The 22,144-nt window shown below is 60.3% G+C and overlaps 1 protein-coding gene across 2 annotated transcripts in view; it reads right to left on the bottom strand.

The window, feature by feature from the left end:
- Window positions 1-2,102: 2,102 nt before the first annotated feature.
- Window positions 2,103-22,144, bottom strand: part of CACNA2D2 (calcium voltage-gated channel auxiliary subunit alpha2delta 2) — a 121,341-nt gene continuing 101,299 nt past the window's right edge. The window contains exons 7-38 of one of the 2 annotated variants that reach the window (XM_037049629.1): window positions 19,400-19,531; window positions 19,176-19,233; window positions 18,447-18,497; window positions 18,223-18,322; window positions 17,979-18,137; window positions 17,649-17,756; window positions 17,468-17,546; window positions 16,872-16,921; window positions 16,602-16,691; window positions 16,323-16,394; window positions 16,065-16,139; window positions 14,804-14,878; window positions 14,657-14,725; window positions 14,507-14,578; window positions 14,342-14,403; window positions 13,430-13,506; window positions 9,569-9,629; window positions 7,295-7,392; window positions 7,017-7,107; window positions 6,845-6,907; window positions 6,592-6,695; window positions 6,200-6,298; window positions 6,017-6,105; window positions 5,767-5,817; window positions 5,499-5,570; window positions 5,245-5,397; window positions 5,040-5,092; window positions 4,883-4,938; window positions 4,599-4,725; window positions 4,347-4,456; window positions 4,170-4,252; window positions 2,103-4,072 (exon numbers count right to left, since the gene is read on the bottom strand). In XM_037049629.1, coding sequence (XP_036905524.1) covers window positions 3,932-4,072; window positions 4,170-4,252; window positions 4,347-4,456; window positions 4,599-4,725; window positions 4,883-4,938; window positions 5,040-5,092; window positions 5,245-5,397; window positions 5,499-5,570; window positions 5,767-5,817; window positions 6,017-6,105; window positions 6,200-6,298; window positions 6,592-6,695; window positions 6,845-6,907; window positions 7,017-7,107; window positions 7,295-7,392; window positions 9,569-9,629; window positions 13,430-13,506; window positions 14,342-14,403; window positions 14,507-14,578; window positions 14,657-14,725; window positions 14,804-14,878; window positions 16,065-16,139; window positions 16,323-16,394; window positions 16,602-16,691; window positions 16,872-16,921; window positions 17,468-17,546; window positions 17,649-17,756; window positions 17,979-18,137; window positions 18,223-18,322; window positions 18,447-18,497; window positions 19,176-19,233; window positions 19,400-19,531 — 2,780 coding nt within the window. In that variant the 3' untranslated portion in view covers window positions 2,103-3,931. The remainder of the gene's footprint in view (window positions 4,073-4,169; window positions 4,253-4,346; window positions 4,457-4,598; window positions 4,726-4,882; window positions 4,939-5,039; window positions 5,093-5,244; window positions 5,398-5,498; window positions 5,571-5,766; window positions 5,818-6,016; window positions 6,106-6,199; window positions 6,299-6,591; window positions 6,696-6,844; window positions 6,908-7,016; window positions 7,108-7,294; window positions 7,393-9,568; window positions 9,630-13,429; window positions 13,507-14,341; window positions 14,404-14,506; window positions 14,579-14,656; window positions 14,726-14,803; window positions 14,879-16,064; window positions 16,140-16,322; window positions 16,395-16,601; window positions 16,692-16,871; window positions 16,922-17,467; window positions 17,547-17,648; window positions 17,757-17,978; window positions 18,138-18,222; window positions 18,323-18,446; window positions 18,498-19,175; window positions 19,234-19,399; window positions 19,532-22,144) is intronic. The other variant, XM_037049630.1, reaches the window with a different exon arrangement.

The following is a 22,144-nucleotide window of genomic DNA, read 5'->3' as shown; positions in this document are numbered from 1 at the left end:
ACTGTAATGTCAAATGCCAGTTCTCCCTGGGTGCACGGTGAGTGCGTTACCCAGGCTGCCCTTATTACACGTAAGGTGAAGCCACAGCTCAAACTCATGTTTCCTGCCCTCGACAGACTTCTGATTGCTGGCTGAGAGGAAGAGAGGTCTCCCCACAAGCATGGACAAGACAGGCCCTGGGTTTCCACTTCTTTGCAGCTGTAGCTTCTGGCAGGCTGTGTGTTCTGCAAGCTGATTTTTTTTTTGTATCTTGAGTTACTTTCATTTTATTATTTTTTTAATAAAAATTGTATATTTATTCTTATATGTTTTTTTAAAATATTTATTTATTTATTTATCTTTAGAGGGGAAGGAGAGAGGGAGAGAGACATCAATGTACGGTTGCCTTTCGCACATCCCCTGCTGGGAGTTGGCCTGCAGGGAACTGGCCTGCAACCCAGGAAAGTGCCCTGACTGGGAATCAAACCGCGATCCTCTGGTTTGCAGACCTGTGCTCAATCCACTGAGCTACACCAGCCAGGGCCTTGAGTTACTTTTAAAAAATGTGGCCCTGGCTGGTGTAGCTCAATGGATTGAGTGCAGGCCTGAGAACCAGACAATCGCGGTTCGATTCCCAGTCAGGGCACATGCCTGGGTTGCAGGCCAGTTCCCAGCTGGGGACTCACGAGAGGCAACCATACATTAATATTTCTCTCTCTCTCTCCTTCCTGTCCCCTCTAAATATAAATAAATAAAATCTTTTAAAAATGTGCATATAATTAAAATAATTACAGGACAAAGTCCATTTATGAAGTGTAGGATTCCTTCCTTTCAGCTACTGATCTCAGTGCAACTGCCAGCATGTGCATAGCCTTCCAGGTGGCAAAGGGTGTTGGCACCCTTTAATTTGGGGTCTGGGTCCCCACTGGGTGCCACACCAGGGTAGGATTGCCAGATCTAGCCAATCAAAATACAAGGTGCTCAATCAAATTTGAATTTCAAGTAAGTGAATACTATTTTTAGTATTAAGCGTGTCCTCATTTTTTAGTATAGTTATGTCCCATGCAATATTGGAAACATACTAAAAATATTTGTCATTTATCTTAAGTTTCTATTTGATTGAATGTTCTATATTTTATCTGGCAAGCCCCCCCACCCCCCCACCCCCGCCCCGCAGGATCTCCGGGGCTGTTGTGGAGCTGTTGCCGGGCGTCGGGGCTGTCTCAGAGTTTTGAGGAAGGCATTGCTCTGTGGCCAGCTCCTGCAAAGGAGTGAGGAAAGATGTGTTTGCCAAGGCCTGGAACGCCCTTTATGCAGCATATAAGGCCCTGCAGCCACAGAACGCCTCCTCGCAAAAACCTGGGCTGGTTTCTTGCCCTTCTCACTAGGGAGAATGGATTTCTCCTGTCTCAGTTTGCTCATCTGCAGTATGGGGATAAGCTCTAAGGCTAGGGTGAGGGCCCAGCCAGAAGCCACCGGATGGGTGCTGAGTGTGTACTGTGTTGGCAGCACTGGGAAACCTCGGCGTGGGTGGTCACGTCTTTCCTCTTGAACTCGAAGGTCACATGGACTCCGGTTGACTATCAAGGGTTGGGATTAAAATGCACATGGGAGTTGGGTTCCGTCTTGAGCTGCAGTGACCATGGAGAGCACCAGGCCTTGAGCCTAGCCTGGGCTGGGAAGAGCAGTGGTTAAGCCTGTATGTGGACTGGACCTTGGCTCCTCCCACCAGCAGTGCTGGGCCCTCGAGTGCCAGGTACCAGACTCAGGCTCAGTCCTCACTCTTCAGTTCTGGTGGAGGACCTGCCCACTAGGCCAGGGTGGTCTGACCTGGTTGTTGGATGCCTGTCTCAACCCACGTCTCATCTCCCTGAGCCTCCGGGAGTTTCCCCCTCCCGTCCCTCCCCCTCAGCACCTTTGGGATTATTCAAGGCAAAGGATTCTAGTATCTGATGTTTAGGAGGCCGGGGAAGAGGCGTGCCTACCATGCCTTACACCCAGGACTGGGATGCTCTGGCCTTCACTCCTAGCTGGGTGTTAAGTGGGGCCCTGAGGTGATGAAGGCGGCCTGTCTTCACACTACCCCATCCTCTCCCCAGGGCAGACACAGTGGATGGGAACCGTTTGAAGTGAAAATATGAACATTATTTAATAACTGATCTTCTGTAATAAACCATTTGAAAATATTTTACAAGGAATCACACACACAATATTTTACAAAGTTTCTTGACTTTTTGTCGCCATTGTTTTTCCGACTTGTCTGTACAAAATAGGACAACAACCAAAATAAAAGGGCAGAAAAAAGGAAATGGCCCCCCTAGGTCCCTCGAGTCTGAGGTGAGGGGCAGCCGGGTCGGGTGGGCGATGAGAAGGATCAGACCCAGCTGGGGGTTGGACAACTACCTGATGGGGATTGTTTTGTCTGTTTTTCAAACTTAAAATATATATTTATTCTTCTGTATATGTTTGTTTCTTTTTTATTTTTATACTCTCCATTGAGCACTTAACTACACTACAGTTACACACACACCCCCGCAAGACACGGCTGGCACCGGGGCCGGGCACACTTGGTGGGCGCCCACCCAGGCACCAGCAACGGGCATGGACCATACACACACTGAGAAAGTGACAAGCAACATGACATTAATTAACGGAGCCATTAATTAATGCATCCCCCCTCCCCCCTCCTCCCTGTCCATCTGAGCCCCATGGCCACAGCCCCCTGCCCTCAGTCCCCCACCAGCCCTCAGGCTAGATGCCTTTGAGGAAATGACCAGAATGGATGGTGTGAAGAAGTGTGCCCAGGCCTGGCCTCTGTGTGTGTGTGTGTGCAAGAGTGTTCAGCAGGGAGGAACAGTTTGGCCTCCAGGGGGCAAGGAGTGTGAGTGTGTGTGTGTGTGAATGGGAAGGAAAGGGGAAGTGGGCACAGGCCTGAGTGTGTCAGGGCCGGACTGGGGGTGGGACGGCCCGGCAGGATCAGTGAAGTCACCCTGCTAAGGCAAAGGGCGATGTCTGGTGAGGGTTCCTCTGCCCAGGGGCACAGGCAGCGGGGTGTGGTCCCACTCGGGGCCAGCCACTAGTGATAAATGGTTACAATGAGCACCTGGGGTGGGGGGCATTTAGGGGACACTGGCGGCTAGGGTGGGACAGAGAAGTCTTCACCCCCTGCCCTAGCATTTGGCACAGTTTGACATTCAGCTTTAGGGATGGAGGACCAGTTGGGCTGCGGGTCAGATCAGAGGGGTGGCGAGCAGGATGGAGTGTGCACATCACCCCTCCCACCGAGCCCTCACCTGTGTAAGGACTGGGAGCCCCACCTCCACCCACCACGTGCATGTCTGTGTCTGTGTGTCCTTCAGGATGTGTCTGTCCACCGTGCGTCCAGCCTCTGCCCTCAGGGCTCCAGGTGTGCATGGGGTTGTGTCTGAGTACCTGAAGTACTTGGGGGAGGGTGGGGGCCCAGAGGAGCTGGAGCCCACTGTGGGGCTGCCTCGGGTCCTCCCTCCTGTGGGGACTTAAGCTGGGATGCACAGGGGTCAAACTGCCCTTCTCAACTTCCTCCATTATTCCCAGGGAACCCTGATTTGGTCCTGGTGGGGTGAAGGAGCCCAGTTAGAGGAATCCCTTTGGGGCAGGGCTTAGTTCTCCCTCACAAAGGGAGCCTGGGGTGGGGTGGGCAGTGGGGCCTAGTTTGGCATCAGGACTGTGGCTTCCCTGTCCCAACCCTGAGGGTGGGTGGGAATGAGGGGTCTGGGGACACTATGACAGTTCAGCAGCAGATGTGGCTTGGGGGCCAAAGACCTGCGGTGCTCTCCCGTGGGACTCCCCCACCCCCAAGTCCAAGGCTAAGACTGTGGGGGCCCGGCGCGTTCAGGTCCCTCGGGAGGACGGGGGAGAGGACCTAAGGTTGGGGTGTGGGGCGAGAACGAGAGGCCTGGGGCGGGGAGGGCGCTCAGAGGCGGTGGGAGGCCTGGGCGTGCAATGGAGCCTGCGGCCCGGGAGGCAGGCCCAGGAGGAGCAGCAGCTGCAGGGACACCAGGATGCTCAGCGACGGCGGGAAGGAGGCTCCGCGGCCGCAATCTGAGGTATCTTCCTGCGGAAGGGAGACAAGGAGCTGGTCGGCCTGGGGGCCCGGGACAGGGCCGCGCCAGCCCTGGGTAGGAGGGCGGGCGTCCAGCCCCTTCCCTCACCGTCGCGTTGTAGTCGAAGCAGATGTGCGGGCCTCTCCGGTATCTCGGTCTCTGCACCAGTTCGCACTGCTCCGGGCCGTCCGCTGGGCATGGGTGGGGAGTCAAGGAGGCGGCCGCGGCAGCACAGAGGGGGCGCGCGGGGCGGGAGGGGGGCCGAGGGCGGCGGGGGCAGGATACAGTGCGTCTCCTTCTGCAGCAGCCGGCCAGCCTCACACTGGCTGCACAGCGGCTTCTCGGCCACGACGAAGAGGAGGTTGGTGTTGGACAGTCTCTGCGCGTGGAACAGCCTGGTGGCGTCACCGAAAGGCGGGGCGTTGAGGTCCGCTCCGCCCCCATCGGCCCTGCCCTTTCCACCCTGGCCCCCGCCCCGGCCGCCACCCCAAGATAGCGCCCCCCACCCCGCCCCCCGCCCCGGTCCTCTGCCGGCACCTGGAGCAGTTTCCACAGTCGATGATGGCGTTGTAGGAGGCGTTCACCGACCCGAAGTAGTACTGTGTCTGTTTCATGACACAGCTGCTCTCACGCGCCTCGGGGTTGCCCTCGGCCTCCGCGGGGTCTGCAAGGGCCAGAGCGCCTCAGCCACAGCCTCACGCCCTGGCGCCTTCTGGGGACTCGGCGGTGCTCAGCCATAAGCCCCGCCCCCCCTTTAGGGTCGGAATCTGCGGAGATCCGAGAGTGGATTTGGGGTAGGCAGGCTCCAAAGCTTTACCTACCTGCTTGGAACCAGCTGTGGTAGATGAAGCCATAGAGAAGCTGCTGGAACAAGGACCTGCAGGGCATGGGTCACGGAGTGGGAGTGGTCAGTAGAGGCCAGTGCCCTGCCCCACTTCTCTTGAGCCCTCCCTGGCCCCTCTCCCCACGAGGTCTCACCAGGCCGCAGCTGAGGTCCACCAGGCCAGGTTGAGAAAGTCTGCAATGGTAGGCTGCAGCAGGGAGACAGGCGTGGGCTGGCACTGCTGCCCAGGACGGTGTCACTCCCAGCTCTCTTGTCAGAGCTGGGGGGTCATCTTTGGGCCCGTCTCCCAGCCTGCCCCCCCCCGCACCCATATCCAGGCCAGGCATCGCTGGGGCTCACCACAAAGACGCCCCGAGGTGCAGCACCCAGGTTGCCTGGGGGCTGCGGGGCACAGGCTGCCTGATAATCGTAGGACTCCTTGCGGGTGTAGAAGGAGTTATTGTAGAGTGCCAGCATCAGGTTGGCGTCCACCTCACTGAAGAACCTGCCCACCTGGGGATGGGGGAGGGAACCACAGTCACAGGGCTGGCGGTGCCACGCCCCAGAGGGCTCCACCAGGACCACCCCCTCCCACCGCTCTTCCTCACCCTCACCTGGTCCCACTGATGGTTCTGGTTTGACAGCACCAGGAAGCCCCCGTCATCAATGAGCACACAGAGCAGGTCCTGAGAGGTGGGGAACGGGGAGGAAGATGCAGAGGGGCTTGGGCCCAGACCTTGGCAATCCGCTGGTTGAGTGGAGGGGTCACCATTTGCCCCAGTTCTGGTAAGGCTGCAAGGTCGGGGTGGGGATGGGCTAGGAGTTGCAGGGGGCACTAAGAAGCCCAGCAGTGGGGGAAGCTCGGGCTTGGGGTGCACGCACCTCATTGTTGACCTCGCAGTCCATCTCGCAGTGGCTGCTGGGGCCGCACTGCTGGGCAGAGAGCAAGGACCGTAAGGTGCCCGCCAGTTCCCCCTCCCATCACCCATGGGTCACTAGGCCATCTCCAGCAGCCCCTGCTCCCTGTCCCCACGGGCACCAGAACCATTCTGAACGAGAGGACAGCTAGAAGTTCCTGGGGGCTCCAGAATGGGTACTGCTGGGCTTGTGGCCCCCACCCCTGCACAAATACCTTCTGAGGCTGGTCCTGGTGGGTGCGGTTGCTGGCTAGCACCTTGAACTTCTCAGCCCAGGCCTCTAGATCCAGCTTAACGCCCACCACTGTGGGGGACAGCAAGGGGTCATCAATGCCTGCCTGCCTGGGCAGCTCCCTGCCCATCGTCTTTCCCCACTTCCACCATGAGCACTCACTCACCTGCTGGTCTCAGCATGCGCCCACCTAGGCTGAACTCCACAGCTGTGCTGACAAGGATGCCCACCGTGTCATTCTCCAGCTCCAGGGGTCTCAGCAGGGCTGCGAGCGAGGGTGGGGTCTGGCGCGGCAGTCAGGAGTGGGAGCTAGCCCCCACACTGACCACTCCCTGCTGAGCCCTGAGGACCCAGGAGCCCAAGCCGTGGCTGACCCCAGCCTACACGCCCAGGCCCCAGCACCCAGCACAGTGGTTTGCAGAGCCTAGCTTCTCTTCTCATGTGCCATCTCAGTCTGCCTCGTGACTGAGAAGGGCCTCAGCGGGTAGAGTCCAGCCCTGCCCAAGGACACAGGGGGACCCAGCTTTCCCTGCTGCTGTGGGCCCGGGGGACACTCACCATCCTGGTGTGGGGGCTTGAAGACATAGCCGCGGTTATCCAGGCTGCGGCGGTAGAAACTGGCGCTGAAAGGCTCAGGGCTCTCCATCCAGTCCTCAGCTGCCCTGGCCACCCGAGACAAGCAGAGGTTGATGGGAGGGGTGGCTTATGGGAGGCAGGGCTCTCAGCAGGTACAAAGAGGCCTCTGGGCAGCAGGACAGATGCGGGGTCTCAGGCAAGGGCAAGGTGTCGGGTAGTGGGGTAGGTCACTTACTTGTTGGGGAAAACTCGAGTGATGCCGCCATCGGTGGCAGCGAACACGGCCAGGAGGCTATACCTGAGGTCAGCGGGGAGGTGCGGTCACAGGCCTGCTTTTGGAAGGGCCAGAGCTCTGGGGCAGCCCCAGCCCCAGCCTCCTGCCCACCCCCAAGGCTGGTGGTGCCTACGTGTTGAGATCCTGGTCTCGCCACACACGCTCCACCAGCTGCTGTGTGATGCCCGTGTCCAAGATCAGGTTGTGCAGGAGGAAGTTGTTGCCTGGAACAGGAGGGTGGGGCTGGAGGTGGCATCTTCTCGTGACTCCCACCCCTTTACATGCTCCGCACAAGGCTCCCACAGGACCAGTGCCCCTGACCTGGCCCAGGCCTTGCCCTTGGCTGGGGCCTCATATTTCCACACCTGCCCAGGCCCTGGGCTCCTCGGGGCTGCCCCAGTGGGCACTCACACTGCTTGGAGTCCGGGGTCACTTTCTCCATAAGCTCAATGAAGTTTTTCAGGAACTCGGTGTTGTTGTCAGAGGCATTCAGGTCCTTGCAATACTCTCTGGGGGTGGAGGGGGGCAAGAAGAGTGGGCTTGTGGGGCTTCCCAATAGGTCTTCCTGGTTGTTTTCTGAGAAGCCCAGGCCTCCAGGAGGGGCAGGTGTACAGGCTGTAGCCACTACATGCCTGGTGGGCACCCCCAGGCTGAGTAGGGACAGAGCTGAAAGGAGAGTGAGGGTCTCCTTCCTCCATCCTGGAAGATTCTCCCTGCCGGGCAAGGCCCTGCAGACCCCTCCCACCTGTGCTGTGTATCTGGACCCCGATTGAGCACCTGGGAGGCCCTCCTGGTGGGCTCACCCACCTGCATGCTGGGTCGGCACCAGGTGGGCAGAGTCGAAGCCTCATCCTGCTGCCTCCTGCTGCCCCCCACCCCCCCTGCCCCGGCTGTGTGCCTTTGGGTGACTCACTCCAGCTCCCTGCACTGGTTTTTTTCATCACACCATAGAGGATGTCATGAAGTCAGTGGGGACACATGGGTCCTCGGACTGGCAGTTCCCTCTGCCTGGAATGCTCTTGCTACAGAGGGGGACAGGCCAACTCCCTCACCGTCTCAAGGCCCCCCAGGCCCAGAGAGCATGGGGGCTGTGGGGGGCAGCCCCAGGAAGTTGTGGCGAGCAGGCCTTCCAGCCTGGTGGACAGAGCTGTCTCTCCTGCTCAACTCCTCACTCCCACCCCTGCCCCCAGAAACCTCTGCGCCGGCTCTTGTGGCAGCAACCTCATGGGAATTTTTTAAATGTGTGGCTTCCCCCAGCTCTACTAGGGCCGCACAGCCTGGCGAGGGCACCGGGGCCGGGTCTCAGTGCCCCCTGCTCCCTGGCTGCCGGGGCCTTGGTGCAGCGCCCGGCTTGCACTTCTGTGTGTGAGGCCACACCTGATACACCCGAACAGCTGGGCTTCAGATGCATGTCACCTGCAGCCCCCATACATGCATTTGTATTTGCGGGTTACTTAATTCACTCACTCAACACGTGCTTATTGAGCTCTCTTGAGATAAAGACACAGAGGTGACAAAAATGATTGCTCTGGCTGGTATAGCTCAGTGGACTGAGTGCAGGCCTGTGAACCAGGGGATCGAGGTTCGATTCCTAGTCAGGGCACATGCCTGGGTTGCAGGCCAGTTCCCAGCAGGGGACCCACGAGAGGCAACCATACATTGATATTCTCTCCCTCTCTCCTTCCCTTCCCCTCTGAAAATAAATAAAATCTTTAAAAAAAGAGTACAGTCCCTGTCCTCAAAGAGCTCCCTCAGGGTCATGTGGGCTGCACAGGCCTTTTCACACATGTCCACAGGTGCTGATGCACATAGCCCGCCCCACCCTTACACGCAGACTCTTATGAAGGCTCATGATGACTCACAAATACAAATACAAACACACAGTTACAGGGAGTCACAGGGATTTGTGGGTGCATGCACACACGTGCACACATGGTTAGGAGTGTCCAGAGCCCACGTGAGGTGCCTGAGTGTCCGTGGGTCTCTGTCCGCTGTACCCACCTGCCCTCATCAAAAGCTCAGGCCCCAGGGGAGGGCTTTACCCCCTGGGGGCGCACTGGCTTCTTCAGGTGTGGGCCCCCAGGCACAGGCTGCGCACATGAGGGTGAGTGTGCATGCTGAGAGTGTACTCCAGGATGGTCCAGGCCTGGACCTGCGCCGGGCCCTGACCCCTCGCTTGTCCCAGGAGCTCCTCAAAGCTCCCACCCCCTTGTCCGCCCTGTCCTCGGTGAGCTGCCATGCCTGGACTTGGCATGCCGGCAGGGGCCCTGGCGGGCTCATCCCCAGGTCCACACAGACACTGACTGACACAGGACAAGGACGGGGTGCAAGGGGAGCAGTGGGGAGGCACTGCAAACCAGAGCAGCAGGTGCCCAGCGAGGAGCATCCTGCGGACAGCCAGCCCAGGGCAGAAAGGAGTCCTCTGGATGCCTGAGAGGGTAGGGAAGGTCGGCAGAGGGTCCGGAACCCTCCCACCCTGGGGCCTGGTGGGAGCCGGAGCTGGGGGTGGCTGGCCATTGCTGCCTGGTTCAGCTGCATGGCCCAGGTATGCACTCGGGGCTATGCATGGGGTGGGGCGACAGTGCACAGCACACAGACACACAGAGCTCTGGGCGGCAGTGCAGGAGGCGGGCCAGGGTAGTCAGGGTGGGGGCGGACACCTGAGCAAGGCCACACGCAAGCTACCTGGGAGCAATGAAAACATGTCCTTCAGACTCAAAGCTGCTGGGGAGCAGGAACTCAAAATCTGCAACAGAAACGGGGGTTATCCGGCGGGGGCTGGGGAGGCGGGAGGCCAGGGGGCTCAGAGCTCAAGGGGCTGGAGGGACAGGGGAGGGTGGCTTCAGGGAGGGGGAGACACCAGCAAAGAGGGAACCCACCACTTCCATGTTCAAGTTCGAGCCAGAGAGAAGGGGTGGGTGGGGAGGGGTGGAGGGCCTGTGGAGACTAAAGCATCGCAGGAGGGCAGTTATAGCCAATATGTTGCCCGGGCCCGGTCCTCTGTCGGCAGTGAGTCCCTTGGCATGGCTGTATATGCTTCCATACGGCTGTATAGCACATATACACGGACACACACACACACATATATATACACACACCGCTATATATATGCATGGTCTGGGGGAGGCGCCAGTCTTGCTCTTATCGCATCCAGAATGGAAAAGACCGCATGCTGAACTCCCTCTGCCTCCATAGAGACTTCGAGGAAGGGAATTGGCTTTTGGCTGCGGATTGTCATCTCTCTTTCTTTGCTGCAGCTGTTTGCATTTTGGTAGCTCTTGCTTTTGTTCTGTGTCAGGCATCAACATGGCCAAACCATAGGGGTTTTCTCACGGGCCCAGACAGTCCAACCAGAGACGGCAGGCGTGGGCAGCTGGGGGTGGGCTACAGTGCATTGTGGGGTCTGATGGGCCCCCCGGGGTGGGAGCCAGGTGAGGGGGGACCTCGAGGTGCTTGTGAATGTCCCCACACTGCGGGAGGACAGTCTGGGAGCTGGGAGGGGATGTGAGGTTGCTTGGAACTGCACTCCCGCCCTCTAGGACTGCAAGCATGAGAGAGAGCAGGTGGGGAAGGAGGGCTGGGTGTCCCCCTCCAAGGACCTGTCTGGGCTCAGAGAAGCCAGGGAAGAATGCCGGGGGCTCTGGAGAGGGAGTGGGGTGCCACTGAGGATCCACCAGTTGGGCCTGTGTATGTGTGTGAGAGTGACATGAGTGTGTCTGCATGTGTGTGCGAGAGCACGTGTGTCTGAGTGTGCGCACGGGCATGCCACTGCCTCTGTGCAGGTTTGTGAGGGGGATGTGGCCACTGGGGCTCCTCTGTGGCCTCTCCCTGCTCGGTGGCACTGGCACCTTGCCGGACTGCGTGTGGGAGGTGCTCCCTGCTCTCAGCCTCCCGCATTCTGGGCATCCACTGTGCCATCCTCTTACCCGACCCGACCTCTCGGTCACCCCAGGGCTTTACATTTACAGAAGAAGGGTTTCCCCATTCCCAAATACTCCCACAATGCACTGCACGATTCCAGGGATGGGGGCCTTGGGGTGCCTGGATGGGCTGGGCAGTCACTGGTTGGACTGTTGCTTTCTGACCGGACTGTGAGGCAGGGTTTGGGCACAAGCCGACAGGGAAGGGGTGGAGGGGAGAGGAGGAGGAGAAAGAGAAAGGAGGTGGGGAGCGGGAAGGGTGACTATGCTATAGTTGTCTTTGTTACCAGGGCCTGCATTTCTGGGGTCCCTGGGAGGGGAGAAAAGACAACTCAAGCCAGTGGAAGTAGGGCGTGGGCCCCACCCGGGCCAGTGGGGGCAGCTGTATCCTCTTTGCTAGACTAGGCTGGACATGGCCCTACAGCCTCTTGGGGAGCCCCTGCTTCCAGACCAGGGGACCAGGGACAGGACAGCCCCTCGTGGCTCTCCATGCCCCACCTGCCCAGGGGTTCCCTGGGAGGGCCGCATCTCTGTGCACCAGTGGCCAGACCCTCGTGAGCTGCTCTCTCTCCCTGCTCGTCCTCACCAGGGTCTGTGAGTCTGCTGCCTGCCTTTCCTAGAAGTCTCTGCGCTGGGTACCTCTGGAGTGCCAGAACCTCCTTCACAACCAGTCTGACTATTGTGCTGGCCCCTTGTGTTCCAGACGGATCTCCTTCCATTCCCAGCCAGGCCCCCAGCCCCTGAGTCTGCCTCCCTTTTGCAGGGGACACCGTCTCCAACCTGACTGCCTCTCCAGGAGCAGAGAGCACCCCAGGGCAGGGCCCAGCTGATGGCCTTGGCAGCATCTTGAGGAGCCGCAGGGCAGCAGGGGACAGGATTTCAGCACCCTGGCCAGCGCCCATGACGGCCCAGGGGGCCTCGTGCTTCAAGGTGGCCTGGCGCCTGCCCTACTTTACCCCTCTGCCTCAGGTCAGGGCTCAAGGCCTGCTGCCAGCTTCTGCAGCTTGCGCCAGAGATGAGATAGCGGGGAGAACTACCCCAGAGGAAGTCTCCGGGGCAGGCCTTTTCCCCCCCGGAAGCCTCAAGTCAGTCCCCCTGAGGACTGATCCGCCCCTTCATCTCGGGTCCCACCCACCTGGGTGGGAGGTGGCGCAGAGGCGTCCAGCCCTGTCCCCACTGTTGAGTTGTCTTGGAGGGACATAGAAGGGTGGGCAGGGGCCTGCACAGAGGGAACGAGGAGGATGAGGAGGGGCCCTGAGCTCTCGGGACACACTGGGAACCACCCTGCAGGGAGGGCCAAGGGAAAGGGCCGTGGCTCTAGGAGGGATCCCAGGAAAGGCGAGAGCTGGAAGAGCCACAAGGGATGCTGGGAGGGGGCCCTGGAGAGCAGGGGCGTGGCTGGTCCTGGGCAGGGAGGGGGGCAAGCAGGGGCATGAGGGCGGGGGTGGGGGTGGGGAGAGGAGGGTGCACTGGTTCTGAATATACTTGCCCTTCAGTTTGCTGATTGGCACTGGGACAGTCCACCAAGAGAGAAAGCGAGGAAAACAAAAACAACACAAACACAAAAACAAACGAAAAGGGGGAGGGGAAGGGGAGGGGCACAAACAATATTTTATTCAATGGCTGTTTGAATGAAAATATTGTGTCTTATCATCATACCGAAAGGAAACTTCTTGCAAAAAACGACATGAGAGAGAAAGAGAGAGCAAGAAAACTCAAAGGAGATGAGCCCCAGTGGGCCAGGCAGGTGGGGGGCGCCCGGTGGGGCCGGAGCCCCAGCCTCCCTCCCCGAGACCCGGGCGGTGGGCAGGCGGGGCCACAGGCTCCGGGAGGCCCAGGGTGAGGGGGTCATGCAGGGATGAGCCACAGGCAAAAGAGTGGGAAAGGGAGGAAAGGAGGGAGGAAGGGAGAGGGGATGGTGGAGGAGGGCCTGAGACAGGGAAGGAGGGCAAGGAAAGAGCAGGGAGGGGTGCTGGGTAGGAGGGGGGAGGCAATGTGGGAGAGAGATGGAGGGAGTGAGCAGAGGGGAGGAAAGAGAGGGAGACGGAGCAGGTGGGGGTCCAGGGAGGGGAAAGAGAAGGAGGGAGGGAGGGAAGGGAAGAGGGGGAGGAGAGAGAAAGAAGGAAAGGCAAAGAGACAGGGAAAGAAGAAGATAAGGGCGGAGGTGAGGAAGAAGGTGAGTGACGATGGGGGGAGGGGGCGGGGGCGGGGACAGCAGAGGGACTTTGCAGAGAGACTTTGGGGGTGGTGCTGCAGGGGGGAGCGCTTTGGGGAGAATGGGAAGGAGGGATGAGAGGCAGGTGTCTTCCAGGAACACAGCCCCCAGGGGAGTGCGGGGGAGGCAGGCTAAGGAGGGAAGACACGGAGTAGGAGGAACCAAAAACAGAACCTCAACGAAAACCATGAGAGAATGGGAGGGTGGTCCGGAACCAAGTCTACGAAGAGGCGAGCATGCAGATTTCCACAGACTTTCGGGGCTGCTGCCCCAGCCTTCGGGCGCCTGGGGGTGGGCAGACTGGGCAGGAGGGGCTGCCCAGTCTCAGGCAGCTGGCTATGCTGCCTGGGGCCAGCTGGGGTGCGGGGCAGAGGCAGGGGTGCAGGGCACAGGCAGGGGCTGGCCACTTACACTTGACCTGTAGGATCTGGTCGCTGAGATTGGCTTGGAGGTAGAAGGTGCCGTAGGGAGGGAGCACGAGCCCTAGGCTGAGAGGAGGGCAGAGGGCACACAGGTCACTGCTGGGGAGAGGCGGACCTCACTGGCACCTCTCCCCGTAGCTGTGGGGCTGGGCAGAGACCCAGGCTGTGGCCTCCCCTCCCCTGACCACCAGGGACATCTTTCAATGGTGGGAAAAGCATGGCCTGGGGTCCTGGACCCTCCACTCCCCAAATTCTCCTGGATGCCTGAGCACTCCCAGCCCCAAAGCAAATCGCCTCACCCTGCACGCCCAGCAGCCTCCCCCAGCACACCGACTGCCTGGCCAGCCTCCACCATCTGGCCTGCAGCAAACTCACAACGGGCAGAACACCGTCAGCGAGCCAGGCTGGGCGGCGCTGCTGTGCGAGTGGGGCCGCTGTCCCAGAGTGGAAGAGCCGGTGGTGTGAGAGCCGGCTGAAAGCAGGCCTTGGGCTAACACGGTGAGGGGGACCCGGGCCGCTGCCCGGGGTGTGAACTAGACTCTGGCTCTGCCAGGACCTGACCCGCTAGGGACCTGCACCAGCCTGTGATGCCTGTTCAGAGCAGGCCTGTGAATGTGCTGAGGGGGACACCCTGGGTGCAGACACCCAGGGACACTACCCAGGCAGGAGGGACGCGTCAGGTGCACCGTCTTCTCTCTGTCCTGTGCTCCCGGGACATGGCGCTTGTTCCTGAGGGGTTAGCAAGAGGCCCTCTGGAACTGAGCATCATCACTGGGTGAGAGGTCGACAGCCCTGGCTGCAAGTGTCCCCAGTGCTTGGGCACTGGTGTGGGGGAGGGAGGAGGCAGCTGGCCTGGGGGGCACCCTGCCCCTCCCTCCTGCCCAACGTTGGCCTCACTCACCTGTAGTTGGTGTTCCTTATGGGCACCCAGGTGTAGTTCCGAGTCACTTCGTCTATGTACCTCTGGGAGAAGAGGCTGGGTCAGGCACTTGGGCACTGCGTGGGACGGGGTCGTGGAGACGACGATGTCCACCCTGACTCTGTCCCTCCTCCACCACCTTCTCACCTCGTCCAGGGACTTGACTAATGTTCTGATCTGCTTGTGGCCCCTATTGCCATCGATCATGCTCCGGCGGATCTGGAAGAGCCAGAGACGTGAGGGTGGCGCCCCACCCTCCTGTGCATGGGCTGTCCCACCCCTCCCCCCTTTCCTCACCTCCTCCTTGTTTTCATCCTCTAGCTCCGCATCCAGGAAGTCCAGGGTCACGGGCTCCCGGAAGTTGCTCTGCGAGAGGCAGGGCAAAAAGTCAGGGGTCCCCACCCCATAGGGTCTAGCCCCCTCCAGGCCCCTCTCATGGCTCACCTGGGGCTTGAGGTTGGGGTGCAGCAACACGTAGCCGTTCAGGTCAATGGCAAATACGTAGCCGTTGGCTCCAAGCTGGGGGTATAGACTGGGGGCTCAGAGCCTGGAGGGCTGGGCAGAGGACCCCCAGGCTCTGGGGCCTTCCTCATCCTGCCTCCCATGCCCGGGAGAGGTCTGTCTGCCTGCCTGGGCCAGGCACCCATGTGGGGCTCTAGCCTGCTTCTCAAGCCGAGCCCAGCAGGCTGGTGCCCCTCCTGTAGCAGCCTTGGTCTAGGCTGACCGGCTCCAGGCACCACCATTCATCTGCCAGTCTGCGTGTCTCACCCCACCCTGGGTCGAAGGTCTAAGGGCTGTCAGTGGAGGGCTCCACCTCCACTGGGCCTGCAGGCTGCTGCTGCTCCCCCCACCTCCTCTGGGTCCCCATCTTAGCAGATCACGGGGGAGGAGTGGACCCTGGAATCCCAGAGGCCTGGGCATCCCTTCCAGCCGGAAGAGGAGAACTAAGCGGGACCTGAGACCCACCCTTACCTCTCAGCAGTTTTCTCAGCACACCTGGAGCCCAGGGACTCGGGGTGGCCTTTGGGTGGCTCCGGGTGAAGACCTCAGTCACACACACCCACCCTCACCCCTTTCACGACCAAGACCCAAATGCCCTTTGCACAGGCCCTGGGCCAGCCACGCTGATCTCGCCCCTTCCCTGGCTCATGATTCTGTCTTCCACCTCCGATCGTTGTCCCGAGAATTCCCTCTAAGGTAGCCTTCCTCTCCTTTTTACCCAGGACACTACTGCCAGGCGATGGTCCATGGGGCGTCCAACACAGTCTGCTGGCCACCCCCAGCCCACCGCCTTGTTAGTCATACAACTGTCGGCTAAGAACGGCTTTCACATTTTTAAGTGTTTGAAAAAGATCAAAAGGACAATTGTATTTCATAACATGTAAAAATCATCTGAAATGTAAATTTCAGGATCCAAACAAAACTGTGTGGGAACACAGCCACGCACATTTGTGTTTTGTCTGCGGCTGTTTGGCCTGTCCAGTGGGGGATTTAGGCTGCCGGGGCCTCTGACAGTCATAGTCTGGCCCCTTACCACCAGAGTGCTGACCCCAGCTTTAGGCCCACGGTCACCTCCTCCAGGAGCCTTCCCTGACTGCCTGAACTCTGAGGTCTCCACAGGGGTGTTCTAGTGGCCATCAGTCTTCTTTGCGGAGCCTGGCTGTGTCCCCACAGGAGGCAGGGCAGGGTGCAGGTGGACACTCACCGTGTAGTTGGGAGTCAGCCTCTTGATGTCGTTCAGAGCCACGTCGATGCCCATCACGCCCAGGATCAGCTGGTTCTGGGAGTGGAGGTGGGGTGGGCTCAGTCCCACCCCCACACCCAAGGCCTCCAGCTGTTCTCACAAGTGCTCCCCACCCCGCCCTGTGCAATCAGCAGAACTGCCTACCCTCCTCCACCCCAGGCCCTTCTGGGAATGCTGGCCTCCCAGCATGCCTCTCCCCGCCCCAGTGGGGGGGCTCACCTTCTTTTCCCCAGGACCATCCTGCGTCAGGTTGAACACTGGGAGTGTCCCTGTCACCACCAACCCCAGCCCCTGAAGGGAAAGGGGGAGGATCGGTTGGTCTCCGAGGCCAGCCCTGCCCCCCTCCAAGTGCTCAGAGCAGGGGCTCAGGTGCAAGCCGCCTTTCTTGCTCCTTTATTAGGATTACCCCCATCATGGTGTCCTCAGGGGCATGACCCTGCGGGCACATCCAAGGGGAAGGCTTGCCAGCCCCACCCCTTCCTTGCCCAGGGGCTTTACCAGCGCATCCTCATACACGTTGGTCCATTGCACCTGCTTGGCCTCCTTGCCCGCCAGCACCATGGGCCTGCCGAGTACATCTAGATATTCCTGGGGAGGGCACGGTAGGCAGGGGTCATGAGTCTGTCTCTCCCACTGTCCCTTCCCTGTTCTGTCTCCCCGTGTGACATCGCACCACCAGGGGGCGCTCTCACCCCACAGCAGCTCATCACAGGCACTGACTCCCTAAGAAGCCAGGGGCTGGGAGGAGGGGGCCCCCCACAGTCTCACCTGTGTGTTGATGCGGATGGCACCGATGGAAGGGATCTCAAAATAGTAACCTGTGAGGGAAGGTGAGGCAGAGGCAGGCCTGAGTGATGCTCAGGACCCAGAGCTCAGTGGGCCTGAAGGCTGGGTGTGTTTGCAGCCATGACTTGTCCCTTGGGCTCCCTCTTTTTGGTGTCAGTCCCCCTGAATCCCCTTAGTGTTCCCGTGAATGCAGGGATGTGGGGAAGCTGAGCTGGGGGCAAGAGAGGAGTGGAGGCCTGAAGCATCTCTTTGTAGGCCGGAAGTGACACTCAGAGGCTACTCAGGGGACTGGCCCGAATGCTTGGGCAGATAGATGGGCAGCAAACAGACACAGGAGCAGACACGTCAGGAGACACAGGGACAATGGACATTCAGACAGATGGGTGAAAAGATGTCCAGTCAGATGGACGAGTCAGTCAGCCAGACAGAGAGACAGATGGACAGTCCCGCACACGGAAAGATGAACAGACAGTGGATGAACAAGCAGCTGGGCCTAGGGAAGGACAGGTGGACAGCCAGCCTGATGGACAGCAGGACACAGCAGGCAGGCCCATGGCAGTGGTGTCTGGGTGAGGTACCTTTGTTGGCACAGGCCATCCACTGCAGGGGCGTGACGTCATAGTTGTGCTGCCCCACAGAGAAAGTGAACACGCGCACCTGTGTGGGGCTTGGGGTCACTGCCAGGGCTGCGGCAGTGCAGCCCGGCCCCACGTGACGCCCTCCCCAGCCTCACCCCTGGCCCCCCAGGCTGAGCCTCACCGTGCGGTTGGGCCAGTTGTACTTCTCGAAGACGTCCTGCACGCGGTCCTCGCCACCATCCGTGAACATCATGATCATCTTGTTGCAGTTGGCGCGGGTGATGTTGGACTGGGCGGTGGGGGGGAGGGTCAGGCGTCTCCAGCTCCTCCTGGGCCAGGGATGGGTCTCCCATCCCCCACAGGCCTGACCACCACGCCCCCCCCCCCCGCCCACACACACAGTGGCAGGTGCCCTCTGGTACTAACAAGGCCACGCCTCTGGACACCCCCAGTGTCACCAAGCCTAGGCCTGCCCGCCCCCAGCCACCCGCTCACCCACTCAGGGGCTCACATTCTGCAGCTGGTCGAAGGCATACTCAAAGCCAGCCTTGTAGCCCGTGGTGCCTTTGGCCACCATGCCCTGCACGGCCTCCTTGAACACCTTCTTGTTTCGCACGTTGGCTTGCACCAGGTGTGTGAAGCAGGACACAGGCTGTGCCTTCTCGTTGAACTGCAGGGATGGTGGGGGCGGTGGTGACTGCGGGTGGCAGGTGGGGGTGGCCTGCTCCCGGCCCGCCTGCCACCTGCACACTCACCGAGGCCACGTTCACATAGTCGTCGTCAGAGAGGGTGTCCAGCATCTCGCAGACGGACGTCTTCATCAGCTTCAGGGTCAGGCCGCTCACGCTGCCACTCCTGCGGAGATCACGAGGCACCAGGTAGGCCTCCGGTGCTCTCCTGCCATTCCCAAGGTGTCCCTGGGCAGCAGACGCTAGCCCCTTGCCCTGGCCCACCCCACCTGCCACCATGGCCCACTCACACGTCCACGATGATGACCATGTCCTTGGGTGATGAGGCCCCCTGAATATACCTGCCCAGAAGAGGCTCCAGTCAGGGCCAGCCCCATGGGGACATCGTGGGCCCCTCCTTCCTTCACCCACACAGGGATTCCACATGTTTCCATCGAGCATCCCCTGCATGGGCCATACAGGGTCCTAGGCACTGAGGACACTGTTTTATAAAACAGTCCCTGCCCATGACATGAGTGACCAGGTCCCCCAGCACACAAACGACCCTAGGGAGGGGTGAGCAGGTGATCCAGAGAGGGGGCCCGAGGTATGGGCCCTGGTCTCAGTGGCCTGCCGTGCTCCCCAGACCAGGGTGAGGCCCAGAGGGCAGGTCCCAGCTGTGTGTGGGGAGGGAGAAGGGCAGAGGCTCCTGCAGGAGAGGCACAGAGAGGGGTGGGGCTGGGATAGGGGGTGGGGGCCAGCCAGGCCCACAGAGGACACCTCCACCCTTGGGAACCTCCACTGGCCCCACCCCTCCATCCTGAGGGGGTGAAGCGCCGGGCAGTGGATGGGGGCAGAGCCGCTGGGAGGCCTGCCTGGGTGATGGGATCCATTTTCCAGTGGCAACGATGTGTGAAATGAAAATTGGATAGAGCTGGCTGGGCCCTGCTCGGAGGCCTGGAGATCGGGGGCGGGGGGACAGGCGGGAGACATGGGGAGTCGACGGGGCGACCCTGCCCAGCCCCTCCTTGCTCGCTCACCAGGGTCTCCTTCGGACGTCGTACAGGTCGATTTTCTTGGGGGCTCGCCATGGGGTGGCTGTAGGGGGAAATGAGGTGAGCAGGTCTGGCAAGACTTGCAGGAGCAGCCAGGCCACTCTGCAGCCTGTGGGGTGACCGTCCACCTCACATGCCCCCAGAGTGGGCAGAGAGATGGAGGCGGGTATGGGGCTGTGTGGTGGTGGGCCAGCTGGGTGGGCACCCACCCGGGTAGTAGCGGGTGACTCCTGTGGCGCTGCCAAAGACCTGCCACAGGAGCGTGGGGTCCTGCCTGCGATTCTCGGTGAACACGTTCTCCAGGGCCTCTGTCCAGTTGAGCTCGTTGAGGATGACAGTGGCTGTGGGGGAAGCAGGGGCTGGGGTGGGAGGCGCCCAGGCTGTTCCTGCTGACCCTTGCCACCATGACACCCTGCCCATACCTCCCACTTAGAAAGCTTCACCTGCTCTCATCCTATCCAGGCTCTCCCTCATTGCCCAGGGCTCCGCTGGGGCTGCACCAGCTCCTCCAGGAAGCCCTCTTGGTCCTCACCCCTTCCCAAGTCATTGAAGAAACAGCTCAGCCTACCCTTCAGCCAGACCCTGCCAGGGAGGGCAGCTGTGACCTGTGCCCAGCTAGGAAGGGCAGCTGTCACCCATGGCCCCTGGAGAGGGGCCACTCAGGTGGCAGGGAGTCAAAAGTTGGGATGCTGATCCAGCATGCTGCCTGGAGCTGGCGGCTGGCCCCCTGGGAGCTCACCCACTCAGCATGCACTTGGGGCTGCAGCCACAAGAAAGCAATTAAGGGCTCGATGATGGGGCTGGAATTATTCAGCTATTAAGGTACCTGATAAGCTGGAAGCCACTCAGCTCCATGATTAATCAACTGGGGCCAGGAGCAGGAGGGGCGCGGGTGCTTGGAGGGACAGGGTCTGTGCCTCGATCCCGCTCCAACCCGGCCACGCAGGAGCACGCGCACACACACGCACAGCTCGCCCCCCCAACAGGTGTACCCGCCTCTAACCGCCGTGATTTCAGCCAGCATGTGGTCCCCTCGTCCCCACCCCACCTGCCCAGCAGCCCAACTGCCTCCAGGGGCGCAGGGACGCACACATTTACACCTACACACCACCCTGCGCCCCAATGGGTCCTGCTCTCACAGCGCCCCCAGCCAGTTACCCTGCCCTCCCTTTCCCCCTCCGTGGCTGCCCACGGCTAGACCCACCCCTCTGCACACTCACGGAGCAAGGCTCCTCTCAGCTGCGTGGGCTCCAGCCTGCGGACCCCTCCACCAGGGCAGGGACTCAGATTGCCAGGCAGTGCCCCCGCCCCCCCAACTTAGGACGGCCCTAAACCTGCCAACTCGTGTGTGGTGCATGCTCTCACGTGTGCATTGTACCCATCTCTGCACGTGGGACTCAAGAAACCCAGCAGGAGCCCTGGCCGGGCGGCTCAGTTGGTTGGAGCGTTGTCCTGTGAACTGAAAGGTCATGGGTTTGATCCCCAGTCAAGGCGCGTACGAGAGGCGGACAATCCTGTTCCTCGCTCACATCACTGTTCCCCCCGCCCCTTTCTTCCCCTCTCTCCAAGATAGATGAGCATGTCCTTGGGTGAGGGCAAAACAAAAACAAAACCCCAGCGGGAGCTGGGCACCTGCTCCAGCCAGGGTCTGTGTTCACCTCTTCCCTAGGGTGGTCTCTTCCTCAGTTTCTCTGACCCCCTTTCTCCCCAGTGCAGCCTGGACCCAAGCACCCCGCAGTTCTCAGCAAGTGAAAACCAGGGAACGCTTTCCAGAGGCCGTGCTCCAAGCTCCAGAGCAGGCAAAGAGCGGTGAGTTGGAGACACACCTCCCGGCTCTGCCCACCGCCCTGTCCTGGGCACTCTCCCCTCTGCTCCCTGCCCCCGCCTCTTGCCCTGCAGCTTCCCTTAACTGACCGCAATGTGAAAACAAAACACATTTCTAGCTTCGGCTGTGACTGTTGAACAGTATGCGATGGTCCCGTTCCTAATTTAGAAACTTAATGAGTTGAACAATTTCTATTTTTTTCTTTACGGAAAAAAAAGTTAGACTTGCAAATGCTTCACACAGTACTGTCGGTCCTGGGAGAGTTGGCCTGGCAAGGCCCGCCCGTCCCTGGGCCTCAGTTTCCCCATCTGCACAACGAGGGGCTTGGAGCTGATTGTCCTGGCAGCCCGCCCAGCTGCTGGCAGAGGGGTGGGGTGGTCCCGACTCAGGCCAAGAGCCCAGAGGAGTCGGCTGACCCAATGGGTCTGTCCCTGCAGGCGTCTGTGACCACACGCGCATCCACACGTTCACCACCAGACACACTCGTGCAGACGCTCCGGCCCCCACCCTGGCGAGGGCCCGCTCCTTGGCCCCACGCTCACTCTCAGATCACGCTGAGCTGGGAAACGGGGACCATGCCCCCTCAGGCAGGCGATTACAGATTTAATTAAAAGTGACACAGTAAATAAAAAACATATAAAATGTAATTTGTGTGGGTAGCGAGGGGTGACTGGGGAGGGCAGTGTGGCTCCTGTTTTAATTAGGGTGCCTGCCTGCGATAGTGCCCCTCCACTGGCTCAGGCAGGTGGCCTGTGGGGGCGGGGCCAGCACCCACCTTCAGCCCCTCGGGCTGCCCAGAAGGCCTCCCTGAGGACCCTGGAGGATTCCCTGCATTCTGGAGACTATCGAAAAGCTCTGGGACCTTTGTCCCAAGACCCTCCACCCAGTGGGCACCCTGGATTCTGAGGCTACCCTGGAGGTGACCCCAGAATTATGTCAGAAGTAAGAGACACCAGAGCTCTAAATCCTGCTGCTAGAGCTCCCCTTCTAGTGTTTGTCTCTTGGCCTCCTCCCCTCACATCCCCCAAGACCTTCAATAGGTTCTTCCTCGTGTCTGACTGAAGTCCTTCTAGCTGTAGTAACCCGCTTTCCCCACTGTGCAAAACTGTCCCACCGGAGCCTGGGATCT

The sequence above is a fragment of the Sturnira hondurensis genome, unplaced genomic scaffold, assembly GCF_014824575.4.
Source record: "Sturnira hondurensis isolate 20B ecotype Veracruz unplaced genomic scaffold, ASM1482457v3 Scaffold0006496, whole genome shotgun sequence".
NCBI lineage: Eukaryota > Metazoa > Chordata > Mammalia > Chiroptera > Phyllostomidae > Sturnira > Sturnira hondurensis.
This window is presented reverse-complemented; position numbering and strand designations above follow the sequence as displayed.